This window comes from Falco peregrinus, chromosome 10, assembly GCF_023634155.1.
Source record: "Falco peregrinus isolate bFalPer1 chromosome 10, bFalPer1.pri, whole genome shotgun sequence".
Classification (NCBI taxonomy): Eukaryota; Metazoa; Chordata; class Aves; order Falconiformes; family Falconidae; genus Falco; species Falco peregrinus.
The window spans coordinates 32,961,920-32,978,769 of NC_073730.1; the positions used below are offsets into that span (position 1 = coordinate 32,961,920).

Consider the following 16,850-nt stretch of genomic DNA (forward strand, 5'->3'; position numbering starts at 1 on the left):
GGCACTTTTTTCTGTTTTCTAATATATAATGACCTAAATAACCTCGATGTATTACCATTATGTCTATTGATAATGAATAGCAACACTATTGCTGCTTTGTATGATACTGTTCTCTGAAACCTCCGTTGTGTTATGCAGCCACCGTGTATTCCCATTAAGACACATAGAAAAGGAATATTTTAGGGACATTTGTATCTTTTCCAGTGGGGATGTCTTAGTGTCCCTAAGGGGACAGCTGCCCTTGGAAATGAGAAGTCCCGAAAGAGAAACTTAAGTGTATCAGACAAACTTTCCAGGAATGTCATCAGTGTAACCTGGAATCCTTCTAATCTTATTTTTCAGTCTGGAAGCAGAGTATTAACAAGGTGCTGAGTGTTTTTCTCCTCCACATAACCACTGTAAGTAAAGAAGGATGGCAGCGTGGCTGTCGCCTTTGGAGGCACTTGTGTCCCTCTGGGAACAGGCCGGAAGCTTTCTGAGGGCACAGCGCAGGCCTCACTTCTATCTTTTGATATGTCCTTTCTTTGCCATTAATGAGCTTGATTTGGTGGTTTTCAAAAGCAGGTCTCATTTTTCTCTTTTCCAGATACCAAATACATCTAGATCTGGTTCACAGCCTCTCATGTGTTAGTTGGAAACAAGTACTTTTAAAAATACTTACATTGGGTTAAATGTTTAGCACTAGAGATCAGTCATAGTTTGCACAGCAGTACACTTTCTAATGTGTAATACTTTTTTATAGCATCTTTATGTCAGTTTGGTAAATTAACAGGTGTTTTGGAAAAACCCTGTCATGTCTTTGCCTTCCGAAACAAAACCAGCCTCTTCATGCAGACCCACAAACAGGTATACAGAAACCTGATTCCCCTTGGGGAAGCCTGGCATTAGAGACTCCCTGGGTTAAACGGTCCTTTTCTGACACCAGTTTCCTCACCCATGGCCTTTTGGAGCTGCTTTAACATGGCATTTATGACAAAATGTCTCTTATGTATACTTTCTGATTTTTTTCTTTTTTTTTCTTTTTTTTTTTCTTTTTTTTTCCCAGAGGATATTCAACTCCTTCGTGTACATGGAGAAGATATCGAATGGAGAAAGTGAAGTTCAACAGGTGAGTCCAAAAGCCCCTTCCCACTTTCCGCTGCCCACTGGCAGCGTTACAAAGGCAGAGTCAGCTTAAAAATTACAGTTCTGTCTTGGATTTTTTGTGGCTACTTTCCTAGCATCCAGCCCATCAGATAACAATAAATGGGATAGAATATAAATGGAGATGGGGTATATGGGCTGATTATGTATTGGAGAGTTTTGCATTGCCATGAAAAGCTTTTCCATCTGCTTTGTGTGGGTCTGTCCCTTAGAAACAAAAGAGCAGAGGCAGAGCTGGGGCCCCCATGTAGTATCTGATTAATTGACTGGTTTTCATGTTCGAAGTGTCTCCTTTAAAATAGATTTAATTCAAAACAAAAACACTAATACTGTTTCTGAATGTGGAAATGGTATCAATTGCTTTGTGTAAATATGGGACAGCTACAACCTCATGCATAACAGTTGTGGTTGAGGGCTTTTTGTAATTTTGAGTGGGCTTTACTTACGGGAACACATTTGAACATTTCATTCTTCAATTTAATATTGAGGTGATATATCTCAATACATGGACTGTTTGCATTTTAATGCATGCATGCATTTCAAAAACTAATTTTGGATCAGTTTTAAAACATCAAATAGATCATGTTTTCTTTTTTAAGAAACTAAGGTACCAGTTCTGTGTGCTCACAACTGCACCTCCGTGCTAAATGTGATGAGTTTTGGTAGAAGATGCAGCCACTGTGCTGTGTGGGCCGCTGGGGCATCTGAACAAAGATCTGGCTTTTCTTTCCAGTTTGAACATAGACTCACTTGCACAACCTTCAGCGAGTAACCTGACCTTTCTAGACCCTCATCAAACCAGTTTTAATGTTCAGTAAAACCAGAAGTGCCTCAAAGCAGGGCTCTCCCTGGGGAAAAGGGAATTGCTTTTCAGCCTTGCAGGTAACCTGATTTGTGCGTGAGCTGCAGTTGCTGCTTTCCAAGAGTGTATCAGTACATTGCATGCCCGTGTGCATGAAAACTGGTCATGTAATACAAAGAAATTAACACTTAAGTTGTGTTTACTGTAAATAGTAAAATGCCCAGACTTCCTTTTTTGCGCCAAGTCAAAGCAAAGCTGGATCAAATGGGATTGTGAATCATAGAGTCATGTAGATCAGAAAAGACTTGTAAGATCACAGAGTCCAACCGTTAGCCCAGCACTGCCAAGCCCACCACTAGCCCATGTCCCTAAGTGCCACATCTACAGGTCTTTAAATACCTCCAGGGATGGGGACTCCACCACCTGTTCCAGGGCTTAACAACCCTTTTGGTGAAGACATTTTTCCCAATATCCAATTTAAACCTCCCCTGGCGCAGCTTGAAGCCGTTGCTTCTCATCCTGTTGCTTGTTACCTGGGAGGAGAGACTGACCCCACCCCACTGCACCCCTCTTTCATTCAGGTGGTCATGGAGAGTGAGAAGGTCCCCACTGAGCCTCCCTTTCTCTGGGATGAACAGCCCCAGCCCCTTCCCCAGCCCCCTGCCCGGCTCTGGACACGCTCCAGCCCCTCCAGGTCCCCCTTGCCGCGAGGGGCCCGATCCTGCACACCGGGTTCGGGGTGCAGCCTCACCAGTGCCGAGCGCAGGGGGCCGTCACTGCCCCGGCCCTGCTGGCCACACTGTTTCTGGTACCAGCCAGGACGCCGCTGGCCTCCTTGGCCACCCGGCCACGCTGCCGGCTCATGTTCAGCGGCCGCTGACCAGCCCCCCCGGCCCTTCCCCGCCGGGCAGCTCCCAGCCCCCTGCCCCCAGGGGCTGGTGTGACCCCCGGGCAGGGCCGGCACTGAGCCCTGGGGACCCTCGTCCGATCGGCCTCGGCCCCTCGACGCAGCCTGCCCAGACCCCCCTGCAGAGCCGGCCGACCCCCCGGCAGATCAGCACCCCCCAGCTCGGGGCTGCCTGCAAACCTGCTGAGGGTGCGCTCGATCCCTCGCCCCGGTCATGGGTGAAGGTGTTAGAGGGCTGCCCCCCGCCCGCACCCTGGGGACACCCCTTGCTACGTCCCGCTGGCGGCCGGTCACTCCAGTCGCCGCCACTGGCTGGGCTCGGCCTCCCAGCCAGGCTGTTACCCGGCGCAGAGCACCCCCGGCCCAGCCATGAGCGGGCCGTTCCTCCAGGAGAATGCGGTGGGAAATGGTGCCACGGGCTTTACTGAAGTGCAGGCAGACACCATCCACAGCCTCTCCTCATCCACTGAGCAGGTCACCTTGTCACAGAAGGAGATCAGGTTGGTCAGGCAGGACCTGCCTTCATAACCCCACGCTGGCTGGGCTGATCACCTGGTGGTTCCGTACGTGCCGTGGGGTGGCACTCGGGATGATCTGCTCCATAACCCTCCCGGCACCGAGGTCAGGCTGACAGGCCTGTAGCTCCCTGGATCCTCCTCCCAGCCCTTCCTGTAGATGAGCATCATATTTGCTGTCCTCCAGTCAACTGGGACCTCCCCAGTTAGCTGGGGCTGCTGATAAATGATGGAAGCTGGGTCGGTGAGTGCTGCCGCCAGCTCCCTCAGCACCCTGGGGTGGATCCCGTCTGGCCCCAGAGACTGGTGTGTGTCTGTGTGGTGTGGCAGGTCACCGGCCATTTCCCCTTGGATTGTGGGGGCTTCATTCTGCTCCTTGTCCCTGTCTTCCAGCTCAGGGGGCTGGGCACCCGGAGAACAACTGGCCTTACTGATAAAGGCTGAGGCAAAGGCGATGTTAAGCCTTTTCCTCATCCTGTACACTGTATTTAAATTTTTGGTGAGTTTTAGTTGGAGAGCATAGCTCAGCTCCTCTTCTATTTCAGAAGAAATACGGTAGCTTTCGATGGGCTTTTGGTCAATGTAGGAACTAAATTAATTTGCAGAAAGCAGAATCATTCAGGAAAGTTCCACTGATGCTGGGTTTCTGTTAAACCTAAAAGAAGCCTTTGGTGTCTTGTCCCATACTGGCATGTAATTGAAGTGCGCAACAACATTACAGAAAAAATTAATAAATACAAGAGCATGCAATTAATGATCTGGGATTTAAATGAGACTCAGATTGACATTATACAAATTTTAGGGTGAATCCCTTATACATGTTACCATAAAAATGAGAAGGTTTGTGTTTAGGAAAAACAGAGTTCATCTGTGGTACTGCTTGTGTCTGTTAGATGTTTGGTGAGGTGCAGATGTAGTGGGAAACAACAGGGGAAGCCAGAGCAATGCATTAATCCTAGTAAATTACCTTAATTCTGGTATTAACAATACTTTACACTATTACCCTGCGGATAATAGTGTCTCAAATGTAATAAGAGGTGTTATGCTTTACAGGAGGTTTTTCCTAGTTCTGGTTATTTAAAAGATGTTTGATGCAGGTTTTTCCTGAAGCTTGATTATTTTACAGGAGTTTGTCCTGCATACTCTGTTTGGCTGTAGAAACATGTTTCTGACTCTGTTTGGCTGTAGAAACATGTTTCTGATTTTTTATCATAACTGTTGAGATAGCTCATCACCCATAATACAAGAGTAAAAAAATATGATGAGGGGTAAATAAGCCAGGAGGACATTCCCTCTGCTGGTTTTGATCCCACTGCCTCTTCATTATGCCACCTTTCCCACTTCCCTTCTCAAGTGAATTGCACAGAAGACTTTCCATACCTTTAGTAATTATCCTTATTGTCCCCTGGATTTGGTTGCCTTCTGCTTTATTTTTTTCCCCCCATTTTTTTCTTCTTTTATTTTTTGAAGCAGTCACCTGTGTATGAGTGGCATGACATGGAGGCAGCAGATGTGCCGTTAATGTTGTAGAACCCTTCATTTATTTTTGAAATCTCTCTTTCAAGAAACTCCCCAATTTATTTTTCTTTTTTGACAAACTCTTTTGAGTTCGACGAACTTTTGAGTTTGATTTTTTTTTGACGAACTTTTGACAAAAAAATTGGAGAACACGTAATTAAGAAGAGGTTATATGGAACAGAGTACAACAACATCCTGTTCTCTTTGTGTAAGTGCTACCTTTTTTTCCTTGGAGTTCCAGATGGGTATGACTGTGTATTTGAGTAGTTCATTTTGTATCGTTGTTACTAATTTATACAATTCTGATGTGTGTTCTGTTACTAATTTGGGCGTACCTTTTTTGGTTGACGTATTGGTGAAATATTGTCAATAAAAAACATATAACTGGATGCTCAAATATGATCCTGTAGAAGAAATTTGCTGCTTGCAAAGGTGATGCATCACCACTGCAGCTGGTGACACTAGGCAGTTGGTTTCTGTGGTGCCCGAGGTCAGACGTGCACCAACAGTGATGGTTCAGTGGTGCGGAGAGGAGATGCGTGCTGTGCTCAGTGTGCTGCTGGAGGCCACTGGCAACCCTTGGGAGGCTTTGGCATCCCTGTAAGCACGTGCATGTGGGTGCTTGTGTGCAAAGTGACTGTGAAAGGATTGCCCTACTTTAAAATTTAAAATCTGAAACTGTCCCAGTATCTTAAAAGAAGGATTCTCTGGCTTTAACGTCACACTGGGGTAATGTTTTTCTTGAGTATTTCTGGGTGGTCTGCACACCACGAAAGGGGCCGTGTGGGCTAGATTATACGTATCAGATGGCTTTTGAAAGCCAAAAATGTTTTGGGGAAACCAAGAAACTGGATTAAAACTTCTTTGAAGTCTCAACTATCGATGTTCCACTTAGGAAAAGATGCTGCATGTTTCCCAGCCGCAGATGTACATATTCACCCTAAATAGATATAAATAACTGTCTAAACACTGTAGGTAGTGTGATGAATTTGGAGCTGTCAGAGGAGAAAAACGAGGCCCCAGTGAAGCATAATTACTGTGGTTAAAAGCTCAACAATGAAGTGGATAGAAGAATAATTGAGCACTTCTGTTTCATTAATAACTGGGTTCTTTTAGGCCTAATGAATCACAAGCAGTATAATCGGAGTTTTATGAGTAAGAGTAGTACATTGAACAGGATCGTCTTGAGCAAATGCAAACAAATATAAGCAAATTAAATCCCCTGTCGCTCATTTCTGTTTTTGTCATTCATTAACATTTTCTTAGCAACTGATACCCAAAGGCAATTAATTACAGTTTTATGTCAGCTAGGATTTTTTTCTGGCAGACCACTGGATTGTTGCGGGGTGTGGGTGTGGGGTTTTTTATACCAAACTGTTTAAATAATGACTTTCAGTTTGTTGAGAAAGTGAAAAACTACAGCTGTTGGCCTTCAGGCCTGACTATTTAATACGTTTGACTTTCTTCATGCCACACAAGGAGTGGTTTACCTTTTGACGTTGGACGGATTACACTTTTAAGGTCTACAATAACAGGATTACTGTTGTACGTAACAGATAAAACATTGTTGGCCCTGAAAAGGTTATTAAAAATTGGAAGGTGGTTGCCAAAAATAACTTTGATTCCTTTCCTGTAAGTTATTTCAGTATCAGAGAACTTGCATACAATATGAAAATGTAGTGGTGTGAACTAGTGATATAAATGAAGTGAAAGATAGTTAGTTTTATTAGGGGAAAACCTAGATTAGCCATTTTTAAGGAAGTCAGCAAGTGTTCAGCGCCCTGCCAGACAGCTGGTTTCTGCGATACAGAGAGTAATAAACTGGGCTCCAAGGAGGACGGAGGACAGTGACAGTGTCTTGAGCAAGAGCATATTTACCGGTTTCATGCAGAAAAATCTTGAAGCATTGAACACTCTGCTAGAGAAGTTGGAGTGCAGCAGCGACATCTCTGCAGGTAGAAATTCATAATAATTTTTGCTATTTCTGGCTGCCCCTGCATCCTGGGGGAAGAAGCAGAAGCAAAGGAAATAATTAAATTAGTTGAGATAGTAAATTGTAAATATGCATATGTCAGCTGAAAATCACCTTGCTGGAATATTCCTGGGAATATTCACTCCTGTTTGAAGGCTGGGAAGGACAGAGACCAAGGGAGGATTTTAATTTAGAAGAAGTGAATGCACAAGCAGGGAGATAATGCCTTTTGTCGTCAGATTTTTCCTTGTTCAGTGTATCCTTCTCTCTGTGTAACTCCTGTGTTTAGAGCAAGAAGACTGTCATTCCTTTTCCTTCTAGCTCATTCAGAGCATAATCATCATCCATAAAACCAGCAAGAATAACCTAGAGAATCCATTTTTTATAAATCTTGTAGGAGCTGCTAAGAAATAGAAGGGAGTTTGTTGAGACGTTCAGGAACAGAATTGTGAGGCAAAATGCTGTTTTTTGGCAGGTATGCGATTTTGTTTCTAATAGAACCAGGTTACTGAAAGTATTTTTTTGAGAAATAAAATATATATATATATTTATAAAATTCCTGAAAGTTGCTTTAATGATTTGGGTTTGAATATATTCTGTCTGCCACAAAATGTCTTCTGGAGTAATTCAAAGCATTCTTCTTGCAATACAATATATTGTAACTTCAGAAATGCTTATATTTCAGAGTTATAAAAGCTAAGACTCTATGATCTTTAAGGGCCTTTTCCAACCTAAATGATTCTATGAAATGGTTAAAAAAAAAAATCAAATTATTTGTTAGCTAATCTGAAGTGGAACTTCCAGTATTATTTTTGTAGAAAGAATACCTAGACATACTTGTTGTCAATCTGCTAGAGAACTTTATATTTGAATTTGGGGATTGTTTTATTTTCCATGTCTGACTACAAACTGAAGGATCCACTGTTCACAGTTTTGCTTTGCATTGCTCTTAGACTCCTGATGGACAAAAATTATTTCATACATTGATTTTACTGTTATACTTGGGCAAGTTCAGTGAAGTGTTTGTTAATAATTGGAATTAAAATAAGAAGAAATTTTGCACAAGTGGGATACAGCTGCTGAGGATTTTTCACCCTGGCAGGGCACGCATTTTTTGAGATACTTTTAACTATATAGCAGCATATGAGTGAAGGGCACGTGTTCATTTGCTTGTGAAGGGTTCTTCCCTGATGACTATTATGGAAGCAGCGTTTATAGCCAACATCTGCTTTGCTTCTGAAAATATGGGAAAGGATAGAAGTTGTGCCCACTAAACTGAATCGGACACAGGCACTCACTGCATTTGGGAGAGCTCTCTTTAAAGATCAAATAGCTGTTTTGCAAACTGACCTTGTGGCCCAAGGAGAGCAGTAGACTAAGACGAATAAAAATCCCGGGTTGTATTATTTCTATGGGTTTCTTTCACTGGGTCCTTATGCTGTTGGGCTGCTGTCATCTTCTGGGTTTGTGGAGGACTTCCATGCAGCCCACCTGGAACTCGTTAGATAATGTACCACTTTTTCTAAGCCTGCTGCAGAGCCAGACCTCTCTTGGTTGGGTTTTTGATTTTTACTTCCTCTGTTACCAGTTGCCAGGTGATGGGATTACATTCAGAGCCATAGCCATTCCTTGTTTTTCCTTGTTTCTCTTTGGCAGTTGATTTGTATTCTATATATTGTGGGGTTTTTAATAAGCTGTGGGACAGGACACAGCTGTCTGTTGTGTTCTGTTCTCAACACATTTCTTGCCAAGGCCAGCGTCACATCAGACACCAGCTATGCACAAGATATCCTCTGTTCTTTCAGGTAATGTCTTGTTATAAAAATAATTAATATGTGAGTTTAAGGAGCTGCTTTGCAGTCACGCTAATGAAAGGACTCCTCATCACCTGATTTCTTTTACTTATTTTTTTACCAAGATGTGATGTCTTTCTGAAACTAAGCTGTGCCTCAGCCTGGAAGGATAGGCTTGCTGCAGAAACAGTTGTGCTGGTGAGGGACACAGGCCATCAAAAGCCTGTCTGGCTTTGGAGCACTGGTACCTGCCAGACAGATAAATGCATTTGCTCCCTCTGTCACCAGGCTAGAAGAAAGCGTTGCCCTCACTATTCTCCTCCGTGGCAGGAGGAAGGATGCTTTTGGCTGCTGTCCCGCTGCCTCGCCGTGTCACACATCAGTGCTCGCTGCCCACAGCTGACAGCTTTGACAGTCACACCGATCCAGCGCCAGACTCCTGCAAAAACAGCATGGCAGCCTCGGAGAAACCAAATGCTGTTCTCCTCAGCAGTGTTCTTAGTAGAAACAGGGTCTTGAGGGTCTGCCCTGGGTGCTGCTCTGCCCACTCAGGTTTTGTAGAAGTGGTAAGGGAAAGCTCCGTGCTTGCCATAAGCACTCTCCTCTTGGCCAGAGAGGTGCAGGGTGCTAAGACCTAGCTGGCATGTTGGCTTGCTGTGCTTTTGGTTGGGTTGTTTGTTTGATTTTTGGACTGGGCAAAGAGCTGTTGAACCCTTTTGAGGGGAAATAGATTAGCATGCTGAAAAATCTAGATTTTGCTGTTAAGCGTGACATCTCCCTGGCTAGGAAAAGTGATATGCTTGCACAGCGCTGAATTTTATGTCAATTAATTGTGAGCCTCATGATAAAAGGTGATGCATTCTGTGTTTAACGTATTTCCAGAATGACTTTCAGGAATTATGGCCATTTCTCTAGATTTTCTTGTGCGCCATGTTTGACATCTTCCTTGGAGTAGGTCTTGGGAAGCCTTGCCAAAAGTACTGGCTGGTGGAAAGTGTCGAGTGAGTGCTGGTCTCTGAAGAAATGCCTGTTGGAAAGTAGCTAGCTTCCTGCATCCTGATTGAATGACCAAGAGTATATTTTCAGTGTCATTCAGAGAAGTAGGAATGGTTTGAATCTGTAAAAACAGAGGTGTGGGAAGGTGCTGGTGGGGATTCTAAGCTCCTTTCTCAAGCCACGTCCCCGCTGACTGCTGTGCTCTCCTGGGTTTGGACAGAAGGAGTGGTTTCTTCAAAAGCCAAGCAGGTTAGGAATAAATGTTAAAAATTTTCTGGAATGGGAATCTGTGGATGCACAGTAGTGTTAAGTTGTGATACAGCAAGAGGAGTGCCTGGTACGTGTTGGAGAGACGTACTTTTGTTCCAAGTTCTTCTGGTTCATGGAGGGGATTGAAAAATGAAAGTGCTAACTAAACTCTTCAATGTGTAAACAATACTTTTCGAGGAGCCTGGCAGTGTTGAACCCCGGCTGTGAGTCCATTGTGGCATCCGTGCCTGTTGACCTCATTGATACATATTTTATATAGTCTTGAAAAATTAAAAATATCTTGGCTTTCAAGATACAGCCAGAAATAAAACCTAACCTTGGAGCTCTGCTTTCCCTCAGTGCTCCTTGAAAAGAGAAGACTTCAGAGCTGTGGAGCTTTTAGGGGAATGAAGCTTTTTTTTTTTTTTTTTTTTTAAAAAAAAAAAGCTCAAGGGAACTATGCAAATGAGGAAAATATCTCTGGGAAAATTAGAGAAACTCACTGATGTTGTGATGAAAGGTTGTCAGTGGAGATGGTGACAATTGAAGTGCATTACCCGTGGGTGCTGCATTAATAGAAACAGGTGTTACCATCCAACCTGTCTGCAAACTGAAATGCTTTGGCCTCGTGCCAGCTGCCAAAAAAAAAAAAAAATTAGAGCTAATGGCTCCATTGTTTGGAGCGAGCACTCATTTTTTATTATTCAGTTCCTTAAAATTAAAGAGAAAATACAGAAATCTGAAAAAAGGCGAGAGGAATGCCAAGCAAGACTTTTTTTCCACCCCCTTTGTTTTTGCAATGACGAGTGCTTTGAGAATTGACCCGAGGATAATAGCATTTTATGTCAGTCTCGAGGTATCCAGATTTATTTTAGTCTCCATTAAAATGGGTGAATTTGAGCACTTCTGTGGGAGCAGGAAATGTCTGTCACATTTGGTACCTACCCAGGGGTATACCTGAGCGTGGGCTGTCAGCTACCTGCCACTTTTATCTGCCTGATTTGGGACACAGTTTTCCATTTTGCCTTAAAAATGCTTTAAACAATTATGTTAGGATGGTTTCATAGTTCAGTGCTCTGTCCTTTCATTATTTGTTACCTCTTTCTTTCTGTACCTTTGAGGCTTTGTAACCGGTTGTGTACCCACCAGTACGCCATGGCCAGTCAGCTCTGGGCAGGTTAAAAAAAGCAGGGTACATGTTGGAAAAAAAAGTGATCATTTGGTTAAAGATTTTAGGGTTTTTTTTATTAGAAAAAATGAGAAGCTGATTTAAGCCTGCAGCTTTTATTGTGACAGGCGCTAGCAACTGAGCGCATCACTTTGCAAACTGAATAATGTTTCTGAGCTAATGATGTGAGTGTGCATGCATGCCTGGGCACGCAAGGCAGAGATGAGGAGCTAGGAAGTATGTATTATTTTTTGCTGTTGTTTTAATCGCTGAGAGCTGGAATGCTTGTTCACTGTTGTGGATTTTTGTGCTCCAGTGAAGCCCAGCTATGGCAGAAAAATTGAGTTAGTTTTGTTGGGTTTCATCTGGATTATACTTCTTGATTTGATGAATTAGAACCATTTGTTTTTAGTAATTTTTCAGCTGATTGGTGTGTTGCCCTTACATTCTTAACATGGTTTCTTCATTGTAATCAATTTTCAAAGGAAAATCACTTTGGATCATCTTACCATCGATGACTTTTTTGAGTTAGCCGTCTTTAAAGTGGTTTTGATTGTTGGGAGTATTCTCTTGCTGTCAGAGGGCAGTATTTTTAGGGTTCTTTGGATGAGATAAACTCGGTTCTTCCAACCATGCTTATGTCCGTGGGCAGGGAATAGATGTCTCCGTAGCTCTGGAGGCTTCAGCTCCCTTGTTGCTGACATGCACATGGGCATGACTCTGCCCTGACTGAAGTGCTGGATCCCATTTAATAAAAGTAACGTAATGATTTTGAGCCGTTCAGAGGTTTTTCGATGGGAGATGCAGGTTAGGTACTAAGCCTTTGCTTTTTGTCAGCGTCTGAGGTACAGGCTCTTCTGAAAACCAGATTTGTCAGATCTTCAGACTCCACACAGCAGGGTAAAATTCAAAGGCTGTAGGGTGTTTTTATCGTTCAACCTGGAAGGTTAAAACTCATCAACACTGAAACCTCTTTTTGTACAGCATTCATTTATCAGAGAAAAGCAGTGATTCCAAATGGGAGTCCTTTCGCTGTGATGCTCTGTGTTAGTTTTGTCACTGCTAATAATGGTCGTATGGTCCTTTTTTCAGCAGACTTAAGCTGTCTCCCCTTTTTATGATTTCAGGTGGGGAGACCAAGAAAGAAGTATATAGATTCAAGTATCTGATTTACATAGTGCTTTCAAATGTCTGGTTTATATAATGCTTAAGCACAGGTATTTCATTTGCCCAAACCGAGAGAGGGATTTTGTAACTATGAAACTGAAATGTTTTGATTTAGGAAATTTTGCTTATGTGTGTTTGAGGTTCTCCAGAAGAATAGACTTCTCAAGGACAGATTTGAGGAGCACAGTTGGACAAAAAGAAAGTTTACTGGAAAATAGAAAAGGAACTACTAAGCAGCTTACTGGGATCTAACAACTGGGAGTAATTTACTAGTTTTGGATGCCTAACACGGAGGAGACCATTAGTAGTCCTCTGGTGCCTTGGCAATAAATCATTCTACAAAACTAATTAGGTATAATTCTGCAAGTCATTTGAGCAAGGTCCTATTAAAACCTGTGCTCCTAGGAGACCTGTTGTTGAGCTGTAGCATTTGCTGGGAACAATGGAGGCAAAGGCAATGCTGTTATCAGCGTGGGCCTCGTTATTCGCATAACGAAGTAAATCATGATGACATGTCCTTTTAATAACAGTTAGGAAAGACATTTGTCAGTCCAGGGGATCTGGAACAACTGACGGCGTTTCTCAGCACACAGATGTAGAAGCACCATTAAATCATCCACGTGGAGCAGGGAGCAGGAGAGATGAATGTTAGGAATTAATGAGCTAACTTCAGCTCTGAAGAAAGTTTGCAGAAATGCAAAAGTCAGTATTTCTGAGTATTCAGCACTGCAGTATGTTGCTTAGAGATTATTCACTTTCATTTAGGAAGCATCTGGCAGATGGTTAAGTGTAATAGATATCTTGGTGTGGAAAGGTTACCAAATGTACCAAGAGAAAATTTTGAACATGCCTGATCCATTTCATTAATTTCTCACTTTGAGTGAAAGACTGGGAGCAAAAGTCTCAGTAAATGCTTCTTGTAAAACCTGATGCTTCCTAGTAATTATTTACTGTCAGGTTTGCTCAAGTAACAGCCACAAATTTTTCCCTTCCAATTTTCTCTTGCAAAGTCATTAGTTAGGATTGTCTTGAAGTGCTTAATGAACTAGACACAAGTGAGCTCTTATCTGACAGCACAGGAGCTTCAATAGGCCTGTGATGTGTCCCAGCAGGCTCTACCCTCCTTAACACTGCGCGCCTCCACACTGCTTTGAATCTGCCTGGCACGGAGAGAGCACGGGGCTCTGCCTTCAAAAGGTATGGGCACAACCAGGCATGCAAATTACACACCAGCAAACCCAGAGCACAGCTCAGAAGTATTTGTTTGCAAAAATTTGTTAATTTGTTAAATTTTTTTTTTAAAGCAACATTTTAAGGAGAAAGGCTGAAGTACCCAACTTTCTCTTTCTAAACTTTGGCACTCAGATTTTTTTTTAAGGGCCTGAGAATTGCTTGGGAGGGATGGCAGTCTGTTTTCCCTTTCAGAAAGGAGAAATACGATCATCTGCTCTTACAAGTAATAGTGTAACCTCTAAACCTTGTCCTGATTTATAAGTGGCTGCCTTCGTCAGGGGCACCTCTGACAACAAAAGGCTTGTGGAAGAATTTCACCCATGTGAGACGGTTGTCATTATATACTACCCTGCTCTGGTGAGACCCCCCTGCAGCACTGCATCCAGCCCTGGGGCCCCCAACATAAGAAGGACACGGACCTGCTGGAGCGAGTCCAGAGGAGGCCACGAAGATGACCAGGGGGCTGGGGCCCCTCTGCTGTGCAGGCAGGCTGAGAGCTGGGGCTGTTCAGCCTGGGGAAGAGAAGGCTCCGGGAGACCTTAGAGCACCCGCCAGCACCTAACGGGCTGACGAGAAAGCTGGGGAGGGGCTTTTCACATGGGCATGTCACGATAGGGCAAGGGGGAATGGCTTCCGGCTGAGTCTCGATGTAGGGCAGGTATTAGGAAGAAATTCTTTACTGTGAGGGCGGCGAGGCGCTGGCCCAGGCTGCCCGGAGCAGCTGTGGGTGCCCCATCCCTGGCAGGGCTCAAGGCCAGGCTGGACGGGGCTGGGAGCAGCCTGGGCTGGGGGGAGGGGTCCCTGCCTGTGGTGGGGGGGTGCGACTGGGTGGTCTGTAAATGGTCCCTGCCAACCCAACCCATTCTAGGATTATGGTGTTCTTTCTGATACAAGATTATATCAGTTACAGACTTCCTTTTGTTGAAGTTTTTAGTCAAAAGTATTGCAGCTTATGACTAGCCACAGTGAGCTGCTAAATTGATGAAGAAAATCACTCGGAAGATGCTCAGCTAAGAGCCTGTCGTGCCCCCGAGGAAAGCAGCCGGGGATACAAAAAAAGCAAAAGCTGGGATGGCTTATTTTGCCCAAATTGCAGTGAGGAGAACTATATGAAAGGAGTTGTGCAGTATTTCTGCACAGATCTGACTGGGGAGGCTGTTGATGAGCAGAGGAGTATTCATGGTGGTATTTGAGGTTGCCAGGATCCTGAGCTTGTTCCCTTAAACAGATACAGTGCACTGGTAGATGGACTGTTGACTGTTTGCTCCTGAAGCAGCAGGAGATTCCTCTGTAGGTGAGGTCTGCTGTAATAGTATTATTTGGGCTTTCCTTAAGTGTCCATTTTTGAATGAGCTTTTTTGAATTGTCTTGTGGCCTGTTTATTTTAATCTCCATGGTGTTGGTGGAATCGCCATCCCTGGAGGTGTTTCAAAACCATGTAGATGTGGTACTTAGGGACATGAGTTAGTGATGGACTTGACAGTGGTGGGTTAACAGTTGGACTTAATGATTTTAAAGGTCTTTTCCGACCTGAATGATTCAATGATTCTATGTTCTTGTCAGGCCTTGCAAGAGCATCGTGTTGGAGAACTTTAGTAAGGCATAGCGTAGGTAGCATCACATCCAGGTGTCAGTTCTTAATGAAAGGCAAGTTTGATATAATGGATTTTTACTTTTCATACATGCAAAACTCTTATGTTAAAGTACGCATCGCTAGATGGTAAATATATCTTTTTGTATAGACTGCTTTCTGTGGCCAATGTTATTAGTAACTTGACTTCACAGTGCTTAAGCCACCAAGATAGAAGTACAGTGAGCAAAGCAGGCAACTATTATCTTTAACATACACAGGTTTTACTTTCCATTTCGGTTGGTTAGTAAGGAATGGGGTCATACAGAGTAACTGGCTTAATTTTATCTTGTTCTTTTTTAGTTGGCAAAAAAAATTCGTGAGAAATTTAACCGTTACTTGGATGTTGTGAATCGTAACAAGCAAGTAGTGGAAGCATCGTATACTGCTCATCTCACGTCGCCCTTGACTGCCATCCAAGACTGCTGTACTATTCCACCATCTATGATGGAGTAAGTATTAAATTCTGAATTTACTTATGCTTCCATTTAATATGTGAGGGAAAAAGATTATTTCTTTGCAAAATAGCCTGTATTTTCCTGATAACTCAGAAAAAGGGGGAAGATGGTACTCCAGAGATGCTCCTAACACTGTCCTCCTATTCTTTTACATTCCTACTATGTACATGTTTAATGAGGAGCACTAAACAAGAAGTGGGACTCAGCTGTGATGGATTGTAAAATGTAACAAAAAGGAAAAAAGTTTGTTCATCCCTTAATTGCATGGAATAGTCTTCTATACAAAATGAGTCTTGTTTATATCCAGGATTACTGTTTTTGCATTGAGATACTGCTTACCCTGAGTAACTCTTCTGAAGAGCTGGTCATGAGACTTCTTTTTCCCCTTTTAAGTGCAGTAACGAAAATCACAAGTTGGTCAGCACATCACATGCTAAAAATATTGCATTACAGTTTAATCAAGTTGATGTGCTGCTGCTTGATACACAGAGGTTTATCGAAATTGAGAACACTGCTTGGAAACTGAATTTATTATTTTCAAATGAACATTTTAAATACAGGAATTCTGGATAATCTAAATCCAGGCAGTTGGTTTTTTTTAATCCTGTTTTATTATGCTGCGTGTTTGCAGAAACATCTTTGGGTTTCCTAATTGTAGGAGATTTTGATAGAAGGTCTTATTTTTCCAATAAAAGTGTAATAAATTTTTAAATGCTCAACTTTTGAAACATTTACTTCAACATGTGCTAGGAAAGAATGAGAGTAACTTTCAATTTATGTAAATCTTGATTACAGAGTATATTTTCGTTGTTTATATCTTAGTCTGATTTAGAAATATTTTAGAGAGGAATGTAATTTGGGTAATAAATATTAAAAGCACTTTCTATAAGACAGTTCTTAATGACAGGATGCTTTCATCTTTTCTGAAGTATGGCATGAGCCTTTGTTTATATAAGGATTTAAAATATTCACTGTATTCAAATATGTGGTATGGATCTGTGTCCAGACAGAAAGGCCACCTGCTTGTTTTGTGTTTGTTTTGATTGGCACAAAACTAAGAAATCTCGATAGGGTTAAGCCTCGGGTGACTCCAGAGAAATGGGTACCTTGCTGTTGGGATGTGTGTAGATTTGGTGGTCTCAGTGCAGTTCTGCTGGATAAGATGCCTACATAAAATCCTGGCACATCTGGTGCTGAATGGCCAGGTTGCTGGCAGCATCAGTAAGAAAGGTCAAGAATCAGCTGAGGATGAAAACTTTCCTGCCCTCTGATCTCTGGATGCAGGAACTGCCAGCCAGC

At 42.9% G+C, this 16,850-nt stretch overlaps 1 protein-coding gene across 1 annotated transcript in view; it reads left to right on the plus strand.

Annotated features, from left to right (window-relative positions):
• CACHD1 (cache domain containing 1) overlaps window positions 1-16,850 on the plus strand; it is a 113,292-nt gene that overhangs the window by 37,453 nt on the left and 58,989 nt on the right. Inside the window, exons 2-3 of the mRNA XM_027792679.2 lie at window positions 1,046-1,108; window positions 15,397-15,545. Of these exons, the coding sequence (XP_027648480.2) occupies window positions 1,046-1,108; window positions 15,397-15,545 (212 nt within the window). The remainder of the gene's footprint in view (window positions 1-1,045; window positions 1,109-15,396; window positions 15,546-16,850) is intronic.